Here is a 27,693-nt window from a genome sequence, read left to right as displayed (position 1 = left end):
TTATATATATATATAAAAACACACAGAAACATAAATAAAAACACACTGCGTGTCTGTAAAACATTTAATTGTGTTTCTAAATAAAATTTATAATATAAATAAATAATAATGTACAAAAAACACAGCAACACATACATAAACACACAATAATAGTATAAATAAAACATATTAACATAAATACATAAATGAGAAATAAATATTGAACACATTAAAGGCAGAATATTTACAGTCATTTGGAGTGCAGTTTGTCGAGTTTTGTTCGTACATTACTTTCACATTAATGTCCAAACTGAAACAGCCGCTTCTTTTCCACGCTAACGGTTTTTCATGTGGTCACTTCATTTGGCATCATATCCCCTTTACCCCCCAGGGAAACACCGGAAACACCAGATGATACTTTAGAGAGTGAGGGAGGAAGCCGGCAAACTAGCAGGCGATCATTAATTATCATTGTTTAATGGTGAAGACAACAACTCCCATAATTCTACGTTACTTCAAGACTTTAAACTCCTTCTTTTTTATTCTTTTGATTGAGAGACGCCTAACACAAAAAACAAACTGTGCATTTATCACGTGCTAATATGTGCAGAACTAAGCAATAATACCTATAAAACACATTAATATATAATTTATTCAGTCTTAGTTAGTCGAGCTAGCAGGATATAATAATCATCAGACAAACAGACCGGCCCAGCAGTACCCAGGGAAATGCTGGAGATCCTGGCCAAAACCAGGTGGCAGTACCTGGGCTGCAGAGCAGGGGGGGCACAGAAAAGGAGACAGAAGCGGCATCTCTGTGGTTTATATGATGGGCGAGCGAACATCCCCGGGGAGACGTCAGAGGGAACAGAGAGTGTCCTGAGACATGGTCTCTACTACAACTCACCCACTTCCTGTGAGTTTCAGAGGCTTCAGCGTCTGTCAGACGGTCTGTGGGGGCGAAGCGGGGGGGCGAGAGACACCGACAAGCTCAACAGACTGGTCAGAAAGGACGGCTGGGTGAGTTCAGCTGGACTCTCTGGAGGGGGGGGGCGATGCAGAAGAAGATTCAACTCTTACGTTCAGACTTTAACTTGCTGTTCCTCAGTGGAGCTCATTACAGAAAACATGAACTTACACATAAATAATCTCCATTAAACACATCGAGGCCGGTATGAAACATGTTGAATATACAGGAAACCATCAAACACATTCAGGTGTGTCTGTTCCAGGCTCAGGTGTGTCTGTTTCAGCAGGTCTGCTATCTTTCATCTCTATTTTTGTAGGTGATTTATTTACCTGCCACAGGTGACACATTCATAGACTCCGGTCTCTCATTAAACCTCTTATCTCCACCATCCAGATTCTGTAGTTTTGATGTTTTCCGGTCTTTCTTGTTCCTTTTTTTTCTTTTTAAATGAAATTATGTATTTAAGTTTATAAAACTCACTGGATCGTTCAAAAGAACAGATGATTTCCCAGCAGCTTCACTTCAGTGACAGGTGAGTGGTCATGTGACTCAGGTGCTGATCTTGTGACTTCTTTGTGCAAAGAGTTTCTTTCTGTCACTTCTGACTGATGACAGCGTTTTTGGATGATCGTTGTTAATTTTCAAGTGATTTGAAGAAACCTTTGTAACACCTTACAACCTGGATGTCTTAGAAAATGATTTATTATTATTATTTAATTTTAAAAACATTTAAATATGAATTTTGTCATTTGGTTTGTTTGTAGCCGTACGTTAGCATGTAGCTGGTTTGTTTTTGTTAACACGTCTTAATATTAAACTCGTGCTTTTTGTTTCGTGAACATTTGTTGTTTTCTAACTGAATCTAATCCAGACAAATTGATGTCAAGCATCGTGTTGAGTCACGATGAGCAGAGAAACATCGAGTTTAAATGTTGAACATTAACAGGACGAAGTTAAACTCTGCAATCATTGTCAGCATGTGACCTGCTGCGAGTAGGACAGGAACAACCAAAGACTGGGAAAGATGTGGACCGCTCCAGAAACACCTGTTTGGATCATTCCACAGGTAAACAGGCTGATTAATACTTAGCTGCATAGAACAGACAGACAGACAGGTGATTGATATCACATCACATCAGTTTTCAGTCAACAGGAAATATCAACTTTGTCTCACTGCTGCCACCTGCTGGGGGTTTCAACATTTGACTGACATCTTCCATCTTTCTACGTTGTATCTGTAATAGATTACTTTTCAAACCACTGGTTTTTAAATGGAGTTTGGTGTGACAACATCAAAGTCTGAACAAAAACGATCTAAAACATTTTCAACATAATCAGTCTGTATTTCTTTATTCAAACAGATTTACAGACAAAGGGATCAATCAGGGATCTGTTTGTCCCTGAAAGCACCGTGTTGTGTTCACTGTCACCTCTGCCCTGAAACTTCATTGTCAGGACAAACAAGGACTGAAATTTACAGGTTTAAGCATAAATATCAAACTAATTCAAGTAAATACATAGTGTTTACACACACGCACACACACACACACAGGCACACACTCACGCACACACACAGGATAAAAATATACATGAAGTGAAGAAAAAGACTAAAACTACGAGTCAAAAATTAAAAACCAACAGGAGAAACATTTACAAAGTGTAACTGGGTCGTCCAATCAGATGATTCCTCTGCTCACATCGTGATCTACAGTGTGGTGAGAAACTGTCTGACCTGCAGGAGAAAACAGACCCCAGATCAGAATAAAAGCCTTCAGAGCAGAACAAAGTAGAAACAAGTGAAATAAAACCGAACCTTATCGATGATGACTTCCTGTTTGATGCGATCATTCTTGAAGTCATCGTTCACGTCCAGGATGAGAACAGGAAGATCATTCAGATACTCAAAGTCCAACCTGGACAGACACACAGACATTACATAGACTTACATTCATTTCCTGGAGACCCTAACCCAAACTCAAGTCCTCACCCTTCAGTCTAATGATTTACATTATGGGGACGAGTAACACATGTGAGCATGCTCAGTAGCCACGTTACCTGAGGTTCCTGTGGAAGAGCCAGTCTTCATGTTTGAAGTGAAGCTGTTCCAGATATTCCAGAGGAACTCCCTGCTCCTCCTCCCTCCCCCGGTGGAGCAAACGCTGCATACAGCGCTGGAACATACAGAGGAACACTGTGAGCCTGAAGGCAGCGCTGAACTGTTCAGGGCATACGCTCTGCTGTTAGCATTAGCATTAGCCGCAGCTGCCCAGAAAGCTGACACGTTGGACTAACATAGTGCTGAGCGAGGATTAACTAGTTAAAGGAAATGTGTGTCCAGCATGTTCAGTCAAAGTCTTCACACGTCCTGCACCGAGTCCGACCTGTGAGACAAAACGTCTTCCACTAGTTAACTAGAGAGGAAAATATCTGTGTGACCAGTTAACTGGTTGTTCTTTTTGGACCCAGCTAGTTCATTAGTAGGAGAACATGTGTGCAACTAGTTAACGAGTAATGTCAAGTAATGTCAACCTGTAAGGTGGTGTCCACTAGTGTAACTAGAGGACATTTGTCCCTCACCATTTAACTAGTAAGATCAAAACAGACCCTAACTCATGTCCACACTATTCCATGAAAGGGCCGTGTGGCTGCAGGTTTTTGTTCCAACCGATCAAGAGGTCACCTAAGACTGAGACCAGCTGCAGACCGAGACCAGCTGCAGACCGAGACCAGCTGCAGACCGAGACCAGCTGCAGACCGAGATTGACTGAGATCAGCTGCAGACTGAGATCAGCTGCAGACCGAGACCAGCTGCAGACCGAGACCAGCTGCAGACCGAGATTGACTGAGATCAGCTGCAGACCGAGACCAGCTGCAGACCGAGACCAGCTGCAGACCGAGACCAGCTGCAGACCGAGACCAGCTGCAGACTGAGACCAGCTGCAGACCGAGATCAGCTGCAGACCGAGATCAGCTACAGACCGAGATCAGCTGCAGACTGAGATTGACTGAGATCAGCTGCAGACTGAGATCATCTGAAGACTGAGATCATCTGAAGACTGAGATCAGCTGCAGACTGAGATCAGCTGCAGACCGAGACCAGCTGCAGACTGAGATTGACTGAGACCAGCTGCAGACCGAGATCAGCTGTAGACCGAGACCAGCTGCAGACTGAGATTGACTGTGACCAGCTGCAGACTGAGACCAGCTGCAGACTGAGACCAGCTGAAGACCGAGATCAGCTGAAGACCGAGACCAGCTGCAGACTGAGATTGACTGAGAACAGCTGCAGACTGAGACCAGCTGCAGACTGAGACCAGCTGCAGACTGAGACCAGCTGAAGACCGAGACCAGCTGCAGACCGAGATCAGCTGCAGACCGAGATTGACTGAGATCAGCTGCAGACTGAGATCATCTGAAGACTGAGATCAGCTGCAGACCGAGATCAGCTGAAGACCGAGACCAGCTGCAGACCGAGACAAGCTGCAGACCGAGACCAGCTGCAGACCGAGACCAGCTGCAGACCGAGATCAGCTGCAGACCGAGATCAGCTGCAGACTGAGACCAGCTGCAGACTGAGATTGACTGAGATCAGCTGCAGACTGAGATCATCTGAAGACTGAGATCATCTGAAGACTGAGATCAGCTGCAGACCGAGATCAGCTGCAGACTGAGATCAGCTGAAGACCGAGACCAGCTGCAGACTGAGATTGACTGAGATCAGCTGCAGACCGAGACCAGCTGCAGACCGAGACCAGCTGCAGACTGAGATCAGCTGCAGACCGAGACCAGCTGCAGACTGAGATCAGCTGCAGACCGAGACCAGCTGCAGACCGAGATCAGCTGCAGACCGAGACCAGCTGCAGACCGAGATCAGCTGCAGACTGAGATCAGCTGATATAACGAGTCCAGCCTGGTGAGCTGCTCCTCGTTGGAATGAAAACCTGCACCAGACGGCCCTCTGTGGAATCGTTTGGACATGCCTGCCCTAACTAGTGCAACTAGTAAACATTTTGAGCATCACTAGTCAGCATTTTTGCTTTGACTAGTTAAATTGAGGTTACCACATGCAGCCACTAGTTAGCTAGTTGCAGTCCCGCAGGCCAACATGTTAACTAGTGCGCAACATGCAAATGAAGCAGGCGGGATAATGACAAAATTCTGAGGTCTGATTCGTCAGCATCTTTTATTTTGAACTAGAGAGCCAATAGGAAACTTTCTTCACACCTCCTCATTAGCATTTTGTACTTGTGTGACTAGAGACAACTCTGGCCTTCACTAGTTCTACTAGTAAACATTTGGAGCCTCACTAGTTCACTTGTAAGGTCAAAAGACACTCCGACTAGTGAGCAGTAGTAGTAGTAGTAGTAGTAGCAGCAGTAGCAGTAGTAGCAGTAGTAGCAGTAGCAGCAGTAGTAGCAGTAGTAGCAGTAGTAGCAGCAGTGGTAGCAGTAGTAGCAGTAGCAGCAGTAGCAGCAGTAGTAGCAGTAGTAGTAGCAGTAGCAGTAGCAGCAGTAGTAGTAGTAGCAGTAGCAGTAGCAGCAGCAGCAGTAGTAGTAGCAGTAGCAGCACTAGTAGCAGCAGCAGTAGTAGTAGTAGCAGTAGCAGTAGTAGCAGTAGTAGCAGCAGCAGCAGCAGTAGTAGTAGTAGTAGCAGTAGTAGTAGCAGTACCTGTGGATGAGCTCTCAGGTAGATGATGGCGTCGAGGGCGATGTCACATTCAAACTGCGTCAGTAACCAGGTGTGCCAGTCCTGATAAACACTCCACTCTGTCTCTGTCAGGTTACCACTCTCAAACAGGTTGGACGCGAACACGTATCTGCACACAGTACACACACAGTACACACACAGTACACAGGGTTACTGAAGTACCTGAACCTGTCTCTATCTCAGAGGTGTGTGTGTGTGTGTGTGTGTACTTGAATTTTCCTTGTTTAAATAAATCCACAGGTTTGATCATTTGATTGTTGTCTGTCCATAAGAGGGAAATCCAAAACGACGTGTGTATTAATTCAACATGAACACGTGTTTTAGAAGATCTGCACGGCTGCACACGACAAAGTGAACAAATACTGCGTCTACGTGGAGCTGAATTCTTTGCTTCTTTCATTTTCAGTCCATCAAAGTGACATCGCTGCTTTTCTTCTCCCACAAACGAACATTCATTTTCGTACGTATGGATTTCTTTTTTTTTTTGTAAATGTGAATGAACATTAGTTTGAAGCCTCAGCAGTTTCTTGTCTCAGGTGTTCATAGTTACCTGTCCGAGTAGACAGAGCGCTCATAGAACTGAACGGGGTTTTCAGCCTGCTGAAGTTTGACGGATGGAGACTGAAGCTGAGAACGAACTCTGCTGAGACACGCATAACTCTGAAAGACAGACAGGTAAATGGTTAGTCTTCATGAAACAGCTGCACCTGCACTCATCATCACCACTTCATGGGCAGACTCAGGTGTAGTTACCTGGAAGGTGTAGGACCAGCGGCTCGGTTTATCGTATAACATCTGCAGCAGGTTTCCTCCGCTCTTCTGAGAGGAACTCAAGTCCTGCAGACAGGTGAGCAGACAGGTGAGCAGACAGGTACAGGTGACATGTCTGTGAATGGCTGAATGAGCGGCTACATAAACGTAGCCTTTACCACTTATACAGAAGCACAGGTACACCAGTGAAACCTCTGTAGTCCTGCAGGTAAACCCATCTTCTCTTCTGAAAGTGCAGGAACTCTTCTGTCACAGTCTAAAGGTGTCACCGTACACGGTGTTGTGTTCAGGTGCTGTATGTTCACCTGGTAAATGTCTTCGTTGTCACTCTGGATGTTGCACCATTTCACGATGGGTTCAGGAATCACCTCCCAGTCCTGTGACTCCCCCTGAAGGAGGCGCACAAAGGTGGACTTTCCTGCCGCTGACAGATGGACGGACATTTTACAAAACATAAACATAGTAACGCAACAAAACCTGAAATACTGCATTAATGCATTATTCAGTAATAATGACAAAACATCTTAATACTACATTCAGTAGTATACTGCTGATACATGCTACTATATAATAAATACTTTTACTTCTAATGCTTAGAATCTTTTTACTACTCGCTATTTTTATATTTTTATTATGTATATTTTGTTCTTTATAGTCTTATTTTCACTTATTTCACTGTGTGTAATGCTGCTGCTGCACTGCAATTTCCCAGCTTGGGATAAATAAAGTATATCTATCTATCTATAACTGATAAGACACCTATACTTTTACTTCAGTAACAATATTCTGAACTTTTACCTTTAACGGAATACACGTACATCGGGGTATTACTACATACAGTATCTGAATACTTAATCAATCAATGTAGAAGTACCACTGAGGTGAAATCTTTCAGATTATTCATATTCTGAGGTTTTTACTTCCGGTGTGGTGAGAAAAGATTCTGATTGTTGATCTGACTGGTTTCCTTTGGCGCCAATCAGCTCCGTGAGGCGGGAAAGACTGATTACAACAACAAACCTCCGCCATCATTACGTCGGAGTTCACCGGCAGAGCCGACAGCTCCGCGGCTTCAAATTAATTTATCACACATTATCGATTGTACGGCTGCTACTAAACTCAGCGGTGATCAGTCTGCGTCGGTTTCACAACTCACCGATGTTTCCCTCGATGGAGATCTTCTTGCAAAAGCTGGTGTCCGCGCGCGGACTGGAGGGAAGACGGTACGGTCTCTTCGGTGGGGTCGCCATGTTTAAAAGAATCTCCTCGCGGCTCTTTATTTATTTGCCGGTTTGTTTGCTCTCCGCGCGGCAGAAACTGGGTCTACTGGGCGCGAGCAGCTTCTCAAATTAAACCCACCGCGCGCGGATAGAGACGCTTTCCGGGGGCGGGACTAAACGAGAACAGAGATGTTTTATTAAAACACTCCCAAGAAGATGTCTCACTCTGCACCCGCTTCCAGAGTTAAAATAGAGATGTCTCACTCTGCACCCGTTTCCAGAGTTAACATAGAGATGTCCCACTCTGCACCCGCTTCCAGAATTCGGTCTTAAATAGTCACATCTGATGGATAGCAGAGGAGATGCAGAAGGGAAAGAGACAAAGAAACGGGTTCCTCCCAGAAAAAATGTAATCACAATGACAAAACAAGAGTAACTGGAGAAAGCAAGTATGATAAACAGTATCGATGCAGATTTGGCAGCCCAGGACTGGATCTCAGACCCCAAAAGTAAACTATCCTATTTGTGGAAACACTTTGCATGAAGTCCCCTGAAGCTCATGACCTCAGTGCTGCGGTGACCATCTGCTAATTCACAAGGCGCAAACTGCGAGAGCACTGTCAAAGGTAAGGTGGCTCAGTCAGCTAGTTAACTAGTCAGCATTTTTGCTTTGACTAGTTAAATTGAGGCTGCCACATGCAGCCAGGTTTGATTTGTCAGCATCTTTTATTTTGAACTAGAGAGCCAATAGGAAACTTTCTTCACACCTCCTCATTAGCATTTTGTACAACTCGTGTGACTAGTGACACTTCTGGCCTTCACTAGTTCTACTAGGAAACATTTGGAGCCTTCTGTTGGAACTAGTTGGACAAAAGAGCTGCTAGTTGCTGGAAAAGAGTAACTAGTAAGAGTTTTTGCTCAACTAGTACAACACAATGACCAACTAGTATGAGCAAATGTCCAACTAGTGCTAACGAAGACTGAACTAGTGGAAGAAATCGCAGTTTGATATCAAGGATGCGGAATAAATGCTTAAATGGCTTTTCATAAGCCCCCACCAGTGTCACTACTAGATATTTTGGCATTAACAACTTAACTAGTGAACATTTTCTTCTTCACTGCACAAAACAGAGAACTTTGAAAAACATTCAGTCGTGTGATTTGTTGAGTTACACTCAAAGTCAGATGTGAATGTAATCAGTTTCTTCTTCAACAACTGATGGACTCAGTGATCGTTTGCACTGTGTGTATCTGTCGCACACACTCAGCTCATCACTGCAGTTACCTGCAACACGTGGTCTGCCAGCTGACCCACAGAGACGCACCTGATGTATCAGGACAACTCCACCGCAGCCTTTAGCAGTTGTATTCAGACTGTTATACTGATTCGTATTTGTTTGACACGACGCTGGATCTGTCATGTTCTACGGATCATCTAAGTGACCCGATGAAGCTCAGGTGTTTCCGGACCCATCAGGTTATTGCTCGGCAGGTGTCATGCCTCACAGGAAGACCTCATGATGGCCACTGTGACCTGAGAGCTCCAGAAGCAGGCGAGACTCCAGTAGACCAGAAAGTCTTGACCTTGATGGAGGACTTGATCTGCACAGTTAAAAATCAAAGTAAAACATTTGCATTGAAGAGGATCAAAAACCAAGCAAGCGAGGGAAACGAGGATTCGAATAAGGGAAAAGAGATGCACCCCACATAACCATTAAACGCATTCAGTTGAGTTCTACAAATGACCTATGGAGGGCAGCAACACGCTTTTTCATGCAAAGTTTGTGGTCAGAAGAAGAACGCCTTCGCACCTGCGCAGTGTGAGTGGATGTGGCTCATTGTTGGTGAAGATGGCTGCGCCCATAGACCTGGAGCTGAAGAAGGTAAGAGTCTGCGTGTGTGTGTATTACCTGGTCTCACCTGTCTGATACGTGCTTTCTGTATTTAACGAAGTGCCATGGTGGTAAAATAACAGCTGTTTAATAATCGCCCGGTTAGCAGCAGCGTCACTGCAGCTAACACCCGAGCCAACGGTTAGCATTATTAGCTAAGACTGACCAGCTACACGCGGTTCAACTGCGGCTGCGTCAAAACTACAAACACACAACCTGCAAATTTATCAGGAGAGAAGCCAACGCCGCCAGGTGTGACTGTCTGCAGGTTACACAGGTGTTCTATTAATGTGACTGAGGGGCCGGATCTTTGCCTGTGGGATCAGACTGAGGGAGCATCCCATTTCTCTTAACTGAATCCACGTTTCCTTCACTTGCATCTTTTCCTTGCGTCCTAGTCCCTCCCACCGAGGATGCATGGAAGGACGTAAGGAAATCACGCAAGGAGAGAAGAAACGAGGAAATATGTTTTAGGAGAATTGAGACGTCCTTTCCTCTGAAGCGTCACGTGAAGCGACGTCTGTTTCTGATGACGCGACACAGCTGGATCTGCTGCAGTTACCGTTATATTCACACCCCCACCGCCCCCCGCCCTCGATTTATTTATAGTTTATACTTGTATTTACATTATTTAAAAAAGTCTCCAGCACGAGCAAATAAATATGAAACACTTTTATTAACTCACATGAGAATGAATGAGTTCATTCTTGTCTGGACGCCTCTTCAGGTGAACAGGTGTTCACTTTCTGACCTGACCGTTATCAGCCTCGCTGTGTCTTCTGTCCTGTTCAATGAGACAGACTCCAGATCTGTCAGTGAAGATGAAACACATTATTTCACTCAGATAACAGAACGAGTGTTTGGTTTATATATCAGAGACGGTTCTGGAAACATAACGAGGAAACGTGAAGGTTTGAAATCATGACGTCACCGTTTCCAACACGTGAAGTTAATTAAGAGAAATGAGATGCACCCTGACTCACCTGAGGGCTCAGGCTCCTGGTTGTCTGTCGCTATGGTAACACAGCCTGCTGTCATGAAACTGAAACGATGGGAGTGAAATTAGACAGTCACGATGAGATGAAGGACAGCATCATGGGAACGAGAGTTGATTCATTAAACCGTTTATTCGGTCTTTAGTTTGAGGTCGTTCAGCAACAGGAAACCTTTTTCACTTCAGATTAAAACGACTTCACATTCCTCATCGTACCTGTTCAGTTCTTGTGACCGGGCGCAGAAATGAAGCGTGTCCTGTTCAGAATGTTCAGGTGTTCATCAGTGGTGCCTCTCTCCTGCAGGCCTTCTCCGAGCTGCAGGTGAAGATGATCGACACGCAGCAGAAGGTGAAGTTGGCCGACCTGCAGATCGATCAGCTGACTCGGGTTCAGAAAATTGCTAAGCTAACTCACACCGAGATCACCATGCTGCCCGACAACACGCGGCTGTACGAGGGAGTCGGACGCATGTGAGTCAGCCGGGATCTTTGTTCACCTGGACAGGTCATAACATAAAAAGGACATGAATATTCAGTTGATCATAGACAGAGACAGATTGAACTGTGTTTGGTTTCAGTAAACAAACTACAGACAGGTGTGCCAGCATCCCTCAGGTGTCCTGTGGGGGGTCACGTCCTACTGTGTGTGTGTTTCAGGTTCATTCTTCAGTCCAAGGAGGAAATCAACAATCAGCTGACGGACAGACATAAAACAGCTGATGAGAAAATTAAAGAACTTGAGGTACAAATACACAATACATGACACACACTGAGATGTGTTTCACTTGCAGTGTGTGTCCAGGTGTGTCCAGGTGTGTCCAGGTGTGTCCAGGTGTGTCCAGGTGTGTCCAGGTGTGTTCAGGTGTGTCAGTGCTCTGACTGTGTGTGGTGTGCTTTACAGCAGAAGAAGTTGTACCTTGAACGCAGCGTGAAAGAAGCAGAAGACAACATCAGAGAGATGCTGCTGTCCAGGAGAGCTCAGTGATCGATCATCTATAATCAATATGTCATGAGTAACAGTGATACAGTCCTCAATCATCTATGATCAATAACACACGTGTATCCATGTCAGTAACTGCGTTTGTCAGTTGTTCATATTAAAATGTTGAACTGCAGTCTGTTTCCTGTGTTTGCATGAAAAAGAATTGAACATCAGTTTTTAGATTATTTTTGACAATTTGATGCTAAAAACAAACTAAAATAAAAGTGGTTTCTCCAGCAGAGTGTCAGCAAACATCATGTCGACAGTCAGGTTTAAGTTTAAAGTTTCATGTAACCACAGGTGAATTTCTCCATTGTGAGATCAATAAAGTCTAAAAATCTCATCCACAGTGAATTTCTAAAATATAAATACAAATGTTAGCAGACACAGACATTAAGTGAAATCTTTTAAAATATTAAGGAGGAAACAGGTTTTAATCTTTATTTTTAACTTTTAATTAACTGCTCCATCATTTCAGCCAGAGCTTTACAGCGTGTGTTCTTCAGAGGGAGGTGATGTTTGCACAGATGACCAGCAGGTGGCAGCAAACACCAGACTTCAGTCAATAAGGCTTCACTAATCCCAAACTGGGGGGTTCAGGTGTGACAGGCAGCAGGAAAGAGCAGTTGGAAAAAATATGGCAACAGAGAAAATACAGAATAAAAGCTGACTATACACACACACACACACACGAGTATCTATATGTATGTGCGTGTGTGTGTACGTTTTATAGAAAGTAAACACTGTTTAGCTTCTGAATGAATGACTGCAGGTTTACGAACACAAACATCAAACAAGATCATTTGTGTCTGTCAGAACTTATTTGTTGAAAATAGAAATATTCTGCTGATTCTTGGTGCTTGTTCTCCATATTTACAATCATAAATAATTATAAATTGTAACTAAAGTTTAAATTAGAACTACTCTAAGCTGTGACACAGATAAAAAAAGTCCAGAAATAAACTACTTCCTGTCTGACTGAATGTTGTATGAATAATTTATTAGGAGATAACTACATGTTGATTATCTTTCTGAGACAACAGAGGTTATTTGTCATGTTATTCTGAGCTGTCAGGACTCAAACTTTATAAAAACAACCATCACGTGTTAAACTCTGAGCTTTGAATCAATACTAACATCTATTAGTCTTTATTGTAAGGATCCCGGAAGAGTGATGTCACTATGTTTCCAGTGATCTGATTGGTCCTCTGAAGCTAACCTGCTGCACACATTACTCTGGAAACCAGAAAACCAGCGTAAACCCCCAGAGAATTCAAAACCAACGACACAACCAGGAAATAAATGAAGCAGCCTTTATTTTCCTCTGAACGCACACGTGCTCGTCGACATGTTCCTGTACAGGATGTGATGTCACGTCTGTCAGGGCTGATGTCATCTGTTGTTGTTGTTTGGGTTCTGGACGAAGTTGATGGAGTAGGAACCCGTGTCTGCGTCCTGATTAACCTGGAAGTTGTTGGTCGAGAGTCCGAAAGGTCTCAGGACCAAGTTCCCCAGGTCCTTCAGTTTACCTGCAGCAAAGGTCAGAGGTCAGAGGTCACAGGTAGGAGGTCAGAGGTCACATAGAGAAGTGTTTGATATCATCAGGTTAATAATCAAATGACTTTAATCTGAAATTATATCTGATAACTGTGATTTTATTGTGAAAGACTGTGACTTGTTATAGTTATTGATTATTGATCAGTCATTGATTAGTTAATGAGCTCAAACAATGGTAGGCAGAGTACTGTTCCTTTAAGATGGTGTGTTCAGTGCAGTACGTACTCATCATCTCCTCCTTCAACTTCTCATTCCTCTCCTGAATCTGATGAGGTAATCTCTGAGAGGCAGACAGGTAGAGACAGACAGCCAGAGACAGACAGACAGCCAGAGACAGACAGGCAGCCAGAGACAGACAGGCAGACAGGGACAGACAGACAGGCAGAGACAGACAGCCAGACAGGGACAGACAGACAGGCAGGTAGAGACAGACAGCCAGAGACAGACAGCCAGAGACAGACAGGCAGACAGGGACAGACAGACAGGCAGGTAGAGACAGACAGCCAGAGACAGACAGGCAGACAGGGACGGACAGACAGGCAGGTAGAGACAGACAGCCAGAGACAGACAGGCAGACAGGGACAGACAGCCAGGCAGGTAGAGACAGACAGGCAGAGACAGACAGGTACAGACAGACAGGTAGAGACAGACAGCCAGAGACAGGCAGAGACAGACAGGTACAGACAGACAGGCAGAGACAGACAGACAGGTAGAGACAGACAGGTAGAGGCAGACAGGCAGAGACAGACAGCCAGAGACAGACAGGCAGACAGGGACAGGCAGACAGGGACAGACAGGCAGCCAGAGACAGACAGGCAGACAGGGACAGACAGACAGGCAGAGACAGACAGCCAGAGACAGACAGGCAGCCAGAGACAGACAGGCAGACAGGGACAGACAGACAGGCAGAGACAGACAGGCAGAGACAGACAGGTACAGACAGGCAGAGACAGACAGGCAGAGACAGACAGGTACAGACAGACAGACAGGTAGAGGCAGACAGGCAGGTACAGACAGACAGGCAGAGACAGGTACAGACAGACAGGCAGAGACAGACAGGCACAGACAGGTAGAGACAGTCAGGCAGAGACAGACAGGGACAGACAGACAGAGAGACAGACAGGTAGAGACAGACAGACAGAGACAGACAGGCAGAGACAGACAGGCAGAGACAGACAGGCAGAGACAGAGAGAGTTATTGATGATATAAACAAACAGAAGACAGACAACCTGTGAACAGCATCATTAACTATCTATTATACAACCAAAAAGAGAAGACGTCCACCAGCTGAAGCAGAGAGACGGCGAGGACCACAGTCGGGCTGTGAAGGAAGATTCTAATCTCACTTCAATGAACAGAACAGGAATTTGATTCCAGAGTTAATGTGAAAATATTCGTCCTTACAGTGTTTTCTGTATTTAACCAAACCAGCCGGTGATGATTGTTGGATCAGTGAAAGATGAACCAAGAAGGTGAACGAGTCAATGCATCAACTGGACCGGTCTACTACAGGTGGTCTACTACAGGTGGTCTACTACAGGTGGTCTACAGTCAGTGTCGTGTGTGAATGACTTAAAGTCACGGTAGATCACCCTCAGTGTCTCCATTCACAGTCTGCTGAATTAGCTGTTAGCAGCTCCTGTTAGCAGCTCCTGTTAGCAGCTGCTGTTAGCAGCTCCTGTTAGCCGTGTACCCATGGATACAGACAGCTCTCACTGGATCACTGTGATGCTGAAGAAAACTTAAAAACAGGACGATGATGAGGGAACTTCCAAAGTGTCTTTTTCTGTGGTTTCTAAGTGGATTTTGAAGGGTTATCGACAATGACGACCACCTCAGGAAGTGGAAGTCACACTGATCAATACGTGTTTCATGTCTCTGTGAGTTATGACTGGGGCTCCTGTTGATGTTACAGACCTCTGGTCTGAGGTTCAGGTGTTCAATATAATACAATCCCCATCGTTTTATATTCAAGCTGATCCAGAATATTATGACTCCAGAGGTGGTGAAAACTCTGAACTCTGAACTGATGCTGTTAGAAAAAGTTTGCTTATATAATCTGCATCACTTCTACCATAGAAATGCTATTGATCATCATATCAGACGCTAAAAGAGCGTCCATCATCAACACAGCAGGCCTGTCTGGCTCTGGTCTGTCCCAGTGGCCAGTGAACTCACCATGCAGGCCTGTCTGGCTCTGGTCTGTCCCAGTGGCCAGTGAACTCACCATGCAGGCCTGTCTGGCGATGGTCTGGTTTGGGTCGCAGTCCAGAACCTTCTTGTAGTCCTCCAGAGCCTCATCCAACTTCTCAGTCTGCTCGTAAAGCTCTGCCCTCCTCAGCAACGCCCGCACATAGTCTGGATTCAGCTCTATCGCTATGGCAACCAATCAATACACAGATCAATCAGTGATGCTCCACCGCTATACAGGTACACAATGATGTCATCACTCACCTCTGGTGCAATCTGAGATTGCCTGATCCTTCAGACCCTGATGGAGAGAGACACAGTGTTACTGCTAGCATGTTGTTAGCTTCTTAGTGTTAGCATGTGTCTACACTAGTTTTACCATTTTCCTAGCATGTTCTTAGCGTGCTGTTATCTTCAGTGGTAATGTGCTTTTAGCTACAATGTTAGCATGTTGTTAGCATCACTGTTAGCATTTTGTTAGTGTGTTGCTAGCATCAGTGGGATCAATAAAATTATAGCTTATCTTTTTTGCCACAGTGTTAGCATGTTGTTAGCCTCACTGTTAGCATTTTGTTAGCCTCACTGTTAGCATTTTGTTAGTGTGTTGCTAGCATCAGTGTGATCAATAAAATTATAGCTTGTCTTTTTTGCTACAGTGTTAGCATGCTGCTAGCCGTTTGTTACCAGGTGCAGTCTTGCAGCAGCTCTGTTGGAGAACAGCACGGCTCTCTCTCTGCTGAAACAAACCGGACATAAAACCAGCGCCTCCTTGTATCTCCGCTCCGCCTCCGACCAGTCTGCAGGAAGATGTGTTTGTACTGGTTTACACCAGTCATACTGGTTTGCACTGGCTCACTGGACATAGTGTGATGGTGACTTCACTTACCTCCAGCTTTAAAGTGGCCGTTGCCTTTTTCCTTCAGAGTTAAACTTTGCTGCCGTCGAGACTGAAAGAGAAGAAGATAAACTGACCTCTGGTTTACAGCATCACAGCTGACGCCTGAACGCCTCAGAAACAGAAATACCTTTTCACATTTAAAAAAAAACATACAGACAATCATCCGCAAAGTACAAACAACAAAAAATGTTTGTTGATACTGCAATACAACTGCAATACTCGTGTACTTTGTAGGAAAAGGATGGTCAAAGCTGTCTGGATTACAGAACGATGATTGACAGGCATCCGCCTCTCAGTCAGGGTGAGTTTAGTCTCGTCATGTGAAGAAAGGTTGTTAACGAACATATTTCATCGTAGTTTTCATTAACAACATGAACGCTAACATCTGACAGCACATCTACGCTGCTTCCATCAAACTCAGTCTAATGACCCACTTTAAGTTTGCTCTGACCTGAGATCTGCTTTTAGTCACTACGTGTCAACTACCAGGAACTCTTTTCAATCCGCCATCATGAACCAACCAATCAGCTTCTTTGTACCTGTTTTAATTTACCTGTTGTTTATTTTTTGTTATATTTTAGTATTTTGTACCTTGAAAGTCATTTTAAATGATTGAGGTACAGATACCAGGTGATGGTGGAGGTCTTACCTCCTTCTCCTCCTCCGTCAGCTCCTTTTCCACCTCCTTCAGGTAGTCATCATCAAACTCTACCTCCAGGCTGTTCTCCTCCTTCAGCTCTGAATCTGAATCGTCCTGCAGCCTGTCGCTCAGCACCTCCTGCTGCAGCCTGTCGCTCAGCACCTCCTGCTGCAGCCTGTCGCCCAGCACCTCCTGCTGCAGCCTGTCGCCCAGCACCTCCTGCTGCAGCCTGTCGCTCAGCACCTCCCCCTGCAGCCTGTCGCCCAGCACCTCCTCCTGCAGCCTGTCAACCTGCAAACTGCTGGCCAGCACCTTTTTCTGCAACTTGTCGCGCTGCACCTCCTCCTGCAACCTGGCACCCTGCGACCGCACCCTGTTGCCCTGCACCTCCTCCTGTCCTTTTCCCTCCCCATCTGTGCCATCTCCTCTTTCAGTCAGTCTGTCAGATTTAACGTGAAATTCCTCCGAACCCCCTTCAACCTGTCGGGCCGGTTCCTCCTCCATCGCCTCTCTTCGGTCTGGACGTTCCAGAGTCTCCTGGCAGTCATAGAAGTCCTCCTCCTCCTTCTCCTTCTCCTCCTCCTCCTCCTCCTCTCTGGGTTTTCCAGCTGCTCGGCTGCTCATATTTAAGCTCTGTGACACAAAATCAAGTTAAAGGTCCACAAGTCAGTAATGCTGATAGGCACTGGGATTACTCTTACTGTAATAGTACCAGTACTAATACCAGATCAGTACTGGTACTATTACTGGTACTGTTTCTGAGGGTAAGTCCCAGTCAAGCACAAACACCTCTGCACAGACACACCTCAAACTGAAGCCAAAAAACACAACTAAAAATAAACATGAAGAACATTATGCAAGACTCAAAATTACAGTAAAACAATAAAAAGACAGGTCCTGAATCTTTTAGGTGTCAGCGGAGTCTACGTCTCTGAGTGAAAGTCAGCGTGTGATTTCATTCTACTCGAGCAGACGATGGTTCTGGTTGTTCACTGCAACAACATGTGTCAGTAAAACTTGTGAACTCTGAAGTGAACCACAGTCAGCAGGCAACATTTAACATTTCATATCTTCTGCTGCTGTGCTCCTCACTCTGTCTTTGGCATAAAACTGAAGTTCTGTCTGATCTCATCTTCAGACTGAAAATCAATTATTCTACCACTCAGATCAGATTCTGTTTCTCCGCCTACAAACTTCAACTGAATCTTTTCAGTTTCAGTTATTCACAACTTTAGTTTCTTCAACACACAACAAATGTCACGTCCAAATCCAATCCTACATTTTTGAGGGCAACTCACGTCTCGAGCCTTTGAGTCCCATAAATGGATTCGATAAAGGATCAGATTTAAAAGTGTATACAGACTCAGACTCTTCGACACCTCACAGTAAGTAAGAGCCAGCGTGCTCTGATTAAAGCACAGAGAGTCTTCGTTAGGTCCCATGTCCATCTTCTACATTATATAGATTTAGTTAGTAGCCTCTTGGTTACACCAGTTCATCTCTGCACTTTGGGCACTCTGTCTGTTTGTGCTTTATAATATATTTGACTAAATAATCAGGATGAAATAAAAAAGAGCAAACTACAGTGAGTCCGCGTACGCACAAATCACGAAGCTGATGTCGTCAGTCATGTAAAGCCCTGTTAAACCCAACTTTATCAAAATGTGTTGCAGACAACAACTTCAGAATGAGCGTATACTTATACTACCAGCAGTTTGTATTCAAATGAATATCAGTCAGAGAGGACTGGAAAACAGCTGCATTCAGTTTTATTTACGTTTTACACAGCAGGGATCAGGGCTGAATAATAAAACATCATAATCTAAGATTTTAATTTTCACTGTAAATGATTTCAAGAATCAGTAATGATCATAACTGTGAACATTACACCAGCACAGTGGAGGAGTCCTGTTCTCAAACAGGCCTGTGTGTACGTGTTAGCATGTTAGCATCGATCAGATTACCAATAATATGTCTGACTTCCTCCATTCTCACACAAAAGTCAAATTACAGAGTGATCTGATGAAATGCAGCATGAGAGGAGTGCAGCCAGTTCATGACTGACAGGAGCTCCTTGTGTCTGCAGTCATTACTGAGGGAAACATGAGCCCACTGTGATGACTACAGACTGCAGTCACTACTGAGGGAAACATGAGCCCACTGTGATGACTACAGACTGCAGTCACTACTGAGGGAAACATGAGCCCACTGTGATGACTACAGACTGCAGTCACTACTGAGGGAAACAGGAGCCCACTGTGAACATCAGCTGTAGAGGAGACACACTCAGAAAAGCTGAACATTATTTTCTGTCAAACAAGCAGCTGAACTGACTGAATGTGCTGAGAGAAAACAAACCGGAGCCTATTTCATGTCTGCTAATGACCAGTTTGTTAATATTAACTAATCAATAGCTGTTTAGTTTAACCTCCTCTGTATCAGACGAGTTCTACATTGACGGTTTGATAGAGACCGTGAGAAAAACTCCACAAAGCAACAAACCGTTTGATTTGCATTTATAGAAACACTGGAAGCCTCTGCGACGGAGCTACGAAACAGCTAACTGCGAACACACAGCTAACTGCTAACAGCTAAGCTAACAGTCACCTCCGGACTGCAATCATGTTGTCAACCGTCTGATACGTCACAAATCAGCATCATGTTATCAGCCTGGCGTTGACTGAAGAGTAAAATACTAAACAAAGTAAAACCAGCTGAGTTATTTTCGTACCTGGTAACACCGGTTACCCAGCCGAGTCACGCAGATATCACTTCCGGGACACTGACCCTCCTCTTCTTCTTCTGCTTCTGATTCGGTTACTCTAGTCTGTTCCAGTTAATTTTCGCCCCCTGCTGGACCTAAACTGATGTGACCACAGCCTGTGTAAAAAGCCTCAACATCCATCTTTGTCTGTCTGACTGTCTGTCTGTCTCTGTGTGTCTGTGTGTGTGTGTCTGTCTGTCTGACTCTGTCTGTCTGACTGTCTGTCTGTCTCTGTGTCTGTCTGCCTACCTGACTGACTGCCTGCTTCTCTGTCTGTCTTAAAAAAAATTCTAATCAAATACTTGTGTTTTTTAGTGATGTCATTGAGGTATGATCAGATCAACCAAATATTAAATATATATAATGTCCTTTTGTTCAAAGGCCCATTTTCACCGTCCCTGTTTGAGTCCATTTAGAAGACAGGGGTCCCTGAACATCCAATCACTCTCGACTTGATCTCCCCAATGTTGTCCTGGCAAGATAGAGAACACCATCCAGGATCTTGCAAAAATATCAGATACAATATAATTAACTGTATCATATTTACAGCTGATGAAATAAAATCTTTTTAAAAGGCCAAGTTAATTACCTTTAGTACCATTATCATACCTGAGCCTGCTGACGAAAAGGTTAGTCTGAAAACCTGGTTTCATCAAGTCTTTTATTAAAAATTAATGTCAAATAAAAACATCTGGCTATTGTTTATTAGGAGTTAAACAGTGAAATCAATGAAAATCAGGCATCAGTGACAGACTGAGGAAGCTGTTGAACTTCATCTTCGTCAGTTACAATAACATTCATTTATGTATTTATTTCATATATTAACAGTCGTACACTCAGGAAATTGAGAAAGAGGAAGATGAGGAGCGTCTGGTCTGGGCGATCCAGGACGTGAAGGCAGAAACTCGGGCGTAGACCCCTGGTTTCTGAGGACGCCCACAGCCAGTCCCAAACGATGCCACACCTGTCAGGAACCAATCAGAATACAGTGTTTCTGTCATACCTCATCTGTATCATACTATGTCTCTGTGTGTGTGTGTGTGTGTGTGTGTGTGTGTGTGTGTGTGTGTGTGTGTCTAACTGACCAATCACAGTCCAGTGCCCATCATCCAGACACATCAGTGGGCCTCCAGAGTCGCCCTGGAAACAGTGTGGAAAGAAGATTGCTTGTCTGTGATTTTTCTGCATAGAAACCAAAATGTCGCTGCTGATGGTGTCACCTGTGTGACATCAGCACCGCCTCACACACAGCCTGGTGTCATCAGGTGTGTCGATGTTACACAGGTGTTCACTATCACCTCCTCTCTGACCGTCTCAGGTCATCTAAAGAGCTGCTCTGTATCACCGTCTGATGGTGAGGGGACTGTAGAGTCCAGGTGAATCCAGGTGAGTCGTTACCTGGCAGGTGTCGATCCCCCCCTCGGGGTATCCGGCACACAGCATGCTGGAGGTGATGGTGTATTCAGGTAACCAAATCTGACACTGATCCTGACCGACCAGAGGAACCTCAGCCTCCTGGAGAATGTTAGGGCGAGAACCTTCGAGAGACAGACAGGTGGAAAGAGAGACAGGTGGATATATACACAGACTGTGTATGTCTGTCACTGAGGTCATAGTGTCCTCCCTGTTTAAACACGAGGTGGTTAGAATATTAGGAACACCTCTGAAATGATGCAGTCATGTCAACAGAACCTGAGCATCATGGCCGCTGCACCGTACAGGTGTCCCTCATGGAGTGGACACTAACTGTCCACCATATAGTCTCTATGTCGGCCTCGCTTTACTGTGTGCGTCAACATGAGGCATCACGTGTGCACGAACTAAACTAAACACTGATTTCATTTACACTGTCCTCATTAGAGGTGCATCACTCAGGTGTGAACACACCGACATGAAACCAGCGCTGTGTGTCTGTTGATGTTTGTGTATCTTGATGGCTGTGTGTCTGTTGATGTTTGCGTATCTTGATGGCTGTGTGTGTGTTGATGTTTGTGTATCTTGACGGCTGTGTGTGTGTGTGTTGATGTTTGTGTATCTTGACGGCTGTGTGTGAGTTGATGTTTGTGTATCTTGACGGCTGTGTGTGTGTGTTGATGTTTGTGTATCTTGACAGCTGTGTGTGTGTGTGTTGATGTTTGTGTATCTTGATGGCTGTGTGTGTGTTGATGTTTGTGTATCTTGACGGCTGTGTGTGTGTGTGTGTTGATGTTTGTGTATCTTGATGGCTGTGTGTGTGTGTATGTGTTGGTTGATGTTTGTGTATCTTGACGGCTGTGTGTGAGTTGATGTTTGTGTATCTTGACGGCTGTGTGTGAGTTGATGTTTGTGTATCTTGATGGCTGTGTGTGTGTGTGTGTGTTGATGTTTGTGTATCTTGATGGCTGTGTGTGTGTGTATGTGTTGGTTGATGTTTGTGTATCTTGACGGCTGTGTGTGAGTTGATGTTTGTGTATCTTGATGGCGGTGTGTGTGTGTGTGTGTTGATGTTTGTGTATCTTGATGGCTGTGTGTGTGTGTATGTGTTGGTTGATGTTTGTGTATCTTGACGGCTGTGTGTGTTTTGATGTTTGTGTATCTTGATGGCTGTGTGTGTGTTGATGTTTGTGTATTTTGATGGTTGTGTGTGTGTTGATGTTTGTGTATCTTGATGGCTGTGTGTGTGTTGATGTTTGTGTATTTTGATGGTTGTGTGTGTGTTGATGTTTGTGTATCTTGATGGCTGTGTGTGAGTTGATGTTTGTGTATCTTGATGGCGGTGTGTGTGTGTGTGTGTTGATGTTTGTGTATCTTGATGGCTGTGTGTGTGTGTATGTGTTGGTTGATGTTTGTGTATCTTGATGGCTGTGTGTGTGTTGATGTTTGTGTATTTTGATGGTTGTGTGTGTGTTGATGTTTGTGTATCTTGATGGCTGTGTGTGTGTGTGTGTGTTGATGTTTGTGTATTTTGATGGTTGTGTGTGTGTTGATGTTTGTGTATCTTGATGGCTGTGTGTGTGTGTGTGTTGATGTTTGTGTATCTTGATGGCTGTGTGTGTGTGTGTGTTGATGTTTGTGTATCTTGACGGCTGTGTGTGTTGATGTTTGTGTATCTTGACGGCTGTGTGTGTGTTGATGTTTGTGTATCTTGACGGCTGTGTGTGTGTGTGTTGATGTTTGTGTATCTTGACGGCTGTGTGTGTGTTGATGTTTGTGTATCTTGACGGCTGTGTGTGTGTGTGTTGATGTTTGTGTATCTTGACGGCTGTGTGTGTGTGTGTTGATGTTTGTGTATCTTGACGGCTGTGTGTGTTGATGTTTGTGTATCTTGACGGCTGTGTGTGTGTGTTGAGGTTTGTGTATCTTGATGGCTGTGTGTGTGTTGATGTGTGTGTGTTGATGTTTGTGTATCTTGACGGCTGTGTGTGTTGATGTTTGTGTATCTTGACGGCTGTGTGTGTGTTGATGTTTGTGTATCTTGACGGCTGTGTGTGTGTGTGTGTTGAGGTTTGTGTATCTTGATGGCTGTGTGTGTGTTGATGTGTGTGTGTTGATGTTTGTGTATCTTGACAGCTGTGTGTGTGTGTGTTGATGTTTGTGTATCTTGATGGCTGTGTGTGTGTTGATGTTTGTGTATCTTGACGGCTGTGTGTGTGTGTGTGTTGAGGTTTGTGTATCTTGATGGCTGTGTGTGTGTTGATGTGTGTGTGTTGATGTTTGTGTATCTTGACGGCTGTGTGTGTGTGTGTGTTTTGATGTTTTTGTATCTTGACGGTTGTGTGTGTGTTGATGTTTGTGTATCTTGACGGCTGTGTGTGTGTGTGTTGATGTTTGTGTATCTTGACGGCTGTGTGTGTGTGTGTGTGTTGATGTTTGTGTATCTTGATGGCTGTGTGTGTGTGTGTTGATGTTTGTGTATCTTGACGGCTATGTGTGTGTTGATGTTTGTGTATCTTGACGGCTGTGTGTGTGTTGATGTTTGTGTATCTTGATGGCTGTGTGTGTGTGTGTGTTGATGTTTGTGTATCTTGACGGCTATGTGTGTGTTGATGTTTGTGTATCTTGACGGCTGTGTGTGTGTTGATGTTTGTGTATCTTGATGGCTGTGTGTGTGTTGATGTTTGTGTATCTTGATGGCTGTGTGTGTTGGTTGATGTTTGTGTATCTTGACGGCTGTGTGTGTGTTGATGTTTGTGTATCTTGATGGCTGTGTGTGTGTGTGTGTTGATGTTTGTGTATCTTGACGTCTGTGTGTGTGTTGATGTTTGTGTATCTTGACGGCTGTGTGTGTGTGTTGATGTTTGTGTATCTTGACGGCTGTGTGTGTGTGTGTGTTGATGTTTGTGTATCTTGACGGCTGTGTGTGTGTTGATGTTTGTGTATCTTGACGTCTGTGTGTGTGTAGGAGCCACATTGGAGTTTATTTTGCTTGTACTCATATTTTGTTGTTTTCTGCATTTTGTGAGATTGCGTCCTCTATAGGTGGTGAATGGTGCCACCACCACCGGGTAAATGGATGCCTATTGCGCATGACTGTAGGAAGGCAGGCAGCAGGATACAGTCATTGACCTCGCCCGCCTACGACGCACGCTGCTCACCTGTGCTGAATATTGTTTTGTAGTTGTGATATTTTGTAGACTTTATCTTTTGCATACCATTGCATCCTTTTGTTTGTATTTTCTTTTATTTGCAATAAAATCAGCAACAATTCCAGCCACGACCAGCTCGTTGGATTATTAAGGGTGTGAGTCTGACACTGAAATCTGCCTTCTGATGTGATGGGAAAATGGAAAGGACTTGTGGGCTACAGGAAAAGCCAAAAACTGTTTTTGCCATTACAGTGTGTGTGTTGATGTTTGTGTATCTTGACGGCTGTGTGTGTGTGTGTGTGTGTGTGTGTTGATGTTTGTGTATCTTGACGGCTGTGTGTGTGTGTGTGTTGATGTTTGTGTATCTTGACGGCTGTGTGTGTGTGTGTTGATGTTTGTGTATCTTGACGGCTGTGTGTGTGTGTGTTGATGTTTGTGTATCTTGACGGCTGTGTGTGTGTTGATGTTTGTGTATCTTGACGGCTGTGTGTGTGTTGATGTTTGTGTATCTTGACGGCTGTGTGTGTGTGTGTGTTGATGTTTGTGTATCTTGACGGCTGTGTGTGTGTGTGTTGATGTTTGTGTATCTTGACGGCTGTGTGTGTGTGTGTTGATGTTTGTGTATCTTGACGGCTGTGTGTGTGAGTGTTGATGTTTGTGTATCTAGATGGCTGTGTGTGTGTGTGTTGATGTTTGTGTATCTTGATGGCTGTGTGTGTGTGTGTTGGTTGATGTTTGTGTATCTTGACGGCTGTGTGTTGGTTGATGTTTGTGTATCTTGACGGCTGTGTGTTGGTTGATGTTTGTGTATCTTGATGGCTGTGTGTTGGTTGATGTTTGTGTATCTTGATGGCTGTGTGTGTGTGTGTGTGTGTGTTGATGTTTGTGTATCTTGACGGCTGTGTGTGTGTTGATGTTTGTGTATCTTGACGTCTGTGTGTGTGTTGATGTTTGTGTATCTTGATGGCTGTGTGTGTGTTGATGTTTCTGTATCTTGATGGCTGTGTGTGTGTGTGTGTTGATGTTTGTGTATCTTGACGGCTGTCTGTTGATGTTTGTGTATCTTGACGGCTGTGTGTGTGTGTGTTGATGTTTGTGTATCTTGACGGCTGTGTGTGTGTTGATGTTTGTGTATCTTGACGGCTGTGTGTGTGTGTGTGTGTGTTGATGTTTGTGTATCTTGACGGCTGTGTGTGTGTGTGTGTTGATGTTTGTGTATCTTGACAGCTGTGTGTGTGTGTGTGGATGTTTGTGTATCTTGATGGCTGTGTGTGTGTGTGTGTGTGTGTGTGTGTTGATGTTTGTGTATCTTGACGGCTGTGTGTGTGTGTGTGTGTGTGTTGAGGTTTGTGTATCTTGATGGCTGTGTGTGTGTTGATGTGTGTGTGTTGATGTTTGTGTATCTTGACGGCTGTGTGTGTGTGTGTGTTGATGTTTGTGTATCTTGACGGCTGTGTGTGTGTTGATGTTTGTGTATCTTGACGGCTGTGTGTGTGTGTGTGTGTTGATGTTTGTGTATCTTGACGGCTGTGTGTGTGTGTGTTGAGGTTTGTGTATCTTGATGGCTGTGTGTGTGTTGATGTGTGTGTGTTGATGTTTGTGTATCTTGACGGCTGTGTGTGTGTGTGTGTTGATGTTTGTGTATCTTGACGGCTGTGTGTGTGTGTGTGTTGATGTTTGTGTATCTTGACGGCTGTGTGTGTGTGTGTGTTGATGTTTGTGTATCTTGACGGCTGTGTGTGTGTGTGTTGATGTTTGTGTATCTTGACGGCTGTGTGTTGGTTGATGTTTGTGTATCTTGACGGCTGTGTGTGTGTTGATGTTTGTCTATCTTGATGGCTGTGTGTCTGTTGATGTTTGTGTATCTTGACGGCTGTGTGTTGGTTGATGTTTGTGTATCTTGATGGCTGTGTGTGTGTGTGTGTGTGTGTGTTGATGTTTGTGTATCTTGACGGCTGTGTGTGTGTGTGTTTTGATGTTTGTGTATCTTGACGGCTGTGTGTGTGTGTTGATGTTTGTGTATCTTGACGGCTGTGTGTGTGTTGATGTTTGTGTATCTTGACGGCTGTGTGTGTGTTGATGTTTGTGTATCTTGATGGCTGTGTGTGTGTGTGTGTTGATGTTTGTGTATCTTGACGGCTGTCTGTTGATGTTTGTGTATCTTGACGGCTGTGTGTGTGTGTTGATGTTTGTGTATCTTGACGGCTGTGTGTGTGTGTGTGTGTGTGTTGATGTTTGTGTATCTTGACGGCTGTGTGTGTGTGTGTGTGTGTGTGTGTGTTGATGTTTGTGTATCTTGACGGCTGTGTGTGTGTGTGTGTGTTGATGTTTGTGTATCTTGATGGCTGTGTGTGTGTTGATGTGTGTGTGTTGATGTTTGTGTATCTTGACGGCTGTGTGTGTGTGTGTGTTGATGTTTGTGTATCTTGACAGCTGTGTGTGTGTGTGTGTTGATGTTTGTGTATCTTGATGGCTGTGTGTGTGTGTGTGTTGATGTTTGTGTATCTTGATGGCTGTGTGTGTGTTGATGTTTGTGTATCTTGACGGCTGTGTGTGTGTGTGTGTTGATGTTTGTGTATCTTGACGGCTGTGTGTGTGTGTGTGTGTTGATGTTTGTGTATCTTGACGGCTGTGTGTGTGTGTGTGTGTGTTGAGGTTTGTGTATCTTGACGGCTGTTTTTACCACCCTCAGTGTCTCGTCCCCATCCAGCTATGAAACATTTTCTTCCTGCTGTGTAATCCTGACCTTCGGGAGGTAAACACACCGGCTCGACGGAGGCTGTAAAACACAACCAGCACCAGTTGTGTCATGAAAGATTCAATCCACTTTGAGAAGTTTATAATTTACGACAATAAGACTCTGGACTCAAAGTGTATGCAGATGACACAATTATGTATACTTGAGAATTTCACATTAAAATTGACTGTTTTCTTCGGTATGATGTACAGAGCTGGTGACATCTGCTTTTTAGTGAGGACTCTTCATTATCACAAATCTATTGTATAAAATACCTTTATATTATTATTGATTATGTTCTTTCTTTTGACCTCCATATAGATGCTGTTCATAGAAAATAAACCAACCCCAGAAATTCTGTTTTTCTTTTGATGTCTGATAAAAAACCTGTCATCCAGTTGTTGCTACTTCTTTTGGATTATGCTGATGTTTTGTATCATAATATTACTGAGTCCTGTCTTTTGCCTTTAAATGTTATTTACAAGGGTATGTCACCTTGTTTTGAAATGTAGATACCCATTATTGTGACATGGATGACATGTACATGACATGTTTGACATTTGCTGTCTTTAAACACAAGGGAAAACATTTTGTTTTACTCACTGTTGAATGCATTTATTTTAATTATACACACATTACTTGATGGGTCCTTGATGTATTTATTGCTACACTGCTGAAATTACTGTCATTGTAGGGGTCCAAATAGTATTTTTTGTTCCTACTTAAATAATAACAGCTTGAAGAGCTTTGTGATGTATGGCCGGTACATCACACAAGGGGTGCACTGTGTGAAGTACATCATGTACAAGTACATGTCCTCAGTCAT

The 27,693-nt window shown here is 44.1% G+C and overlaps 4 protein-coding genes across 4 annotated transcripts in view; 1 reads left to right on the top strand and 3 right to left on the bottom strand.

Moving 5' to 3' along the window:
* Positions 1-2,299: 2,299 nt before the first annotated feature.
* Positions 2,300-7,923, bottom strand: LOC121617106 (deoxycytidine kinase 2-like). The gene is made up of 8 exons (XM_041952144.1): positions 7,584-7,923; positions 6,733-6,851; positions 6,410-6,493; positions 6,207-6,316; positions 5,618-5,765; positions 3,005-3,120; positions 2,763-2,862; positions 2,300-2,681 (listed from the first exon to the last, which is right to left on the bottom strand). Exons 1-8 carry the CDS (start codon positions 7,675-7,677, stop codon positions 2,655-2,657), a joined length of 798 nt encoding a protein of 265 aa, XP_041808078.1. The 5' UTR covers positions 7,678-7,923; the 3' UTR covers positions 2,300-2,654.
* A 1,454-nt stretch (positions 7,924-9,377) lies between these two features.
* On the top strand, positions 9,378-12,476 carry pfdn1 (prefoldin subunit 1). The gene is made up of 4 exons (XM_041952145.1): positions 9,378-9,530; positions 10,838-11,004; positions 11,191-11,275; positions 11,435-12,476. Exons 1-4 carry the CDS (start codon positions 9,396-9,398, stop codon positions 11,516-11,518), a joined length of 471 nt encoding a protein of 156 aa, XP_041808079.1. The 5' UTR covers positions 9,378-9,395; the 3' UTR covers positions 11,519-12,476.
* Positions 11,941-17,434, bottom strand: ttc1 (tetratricopeptide repeat domain 1). Its single transcript, XM_041952143.1, has 7 exons — positions 16,811-17,434; positions 16,150-16,210; positions 15,948-16,060; positions 15,528-15,564; positions 15,301-15,449; positions 13,298-13,352; positions 11,941-13,044 (listed from the first exon to the last, which is right to left on the bottom strand). Exons 1-7 carry the CDS (start codon positions 17,423-17,425, stop codon positions 12,908-12,910), a joined length of 1,167 nt encoding a protein of 388 aa, XP_041808077.1. The 5' UTR covers positions 17,426-17,434; the 3' UTR covers positions 11,941-12,907.
* Positions 17,435-20,394: 2,960 nt separating this feature from the next.
* The window catches only part of tmprss15 (transmembrane serine protease 15), a 29,919-nt gene continuing 22,620 nt past the window's right edge, over positions 20,395-27,693 (bottom strand). The window contains exons 21-24 of the mRNA XM_041952794.1: positions 26,817-26,909; positions 20,964-21,103; positions 20,651-20,705; positions 20,395-20,529 (exon numbers count right to left, since the gene is read on the bottom strand). Coding sequence (XP_041808728.1) covers positions 20,402-20,529; positions 20,651-20,705; positions 20,964-21,103; positions 26,817-26,909 — 416 coding nt within the window. The 3' untranslated portion in view covers positions 20,395-20,401. The remainder of the gene's footprint in view (positions 20,530-20,650; positions 20,706-20,963; positions 21,104-26,816; positions 26,910-27,693) is intronic.

The sequence above is a fragment of the Chelmon rostratus genome, chromosome 14 (assembly GCF_017976325.1).
Source record: "Chelmon rostratus isolate fCheRos1 chromosome 14, fCheRos1.pri, whole genome shotgun sequence".
Classification (NCBI taxonomy): domain Eukaryota; kingdom Metazoa; phylum Chordata; class Actinopteri; order Chaetodontiformes; family Chaetodontidae; genus Chelmon; species Chelmon rostratus.
Note: the sequence above shows the minus strand (reverse complement) of the source record. Positions and strands in the feature narration are given on the sequence as shown.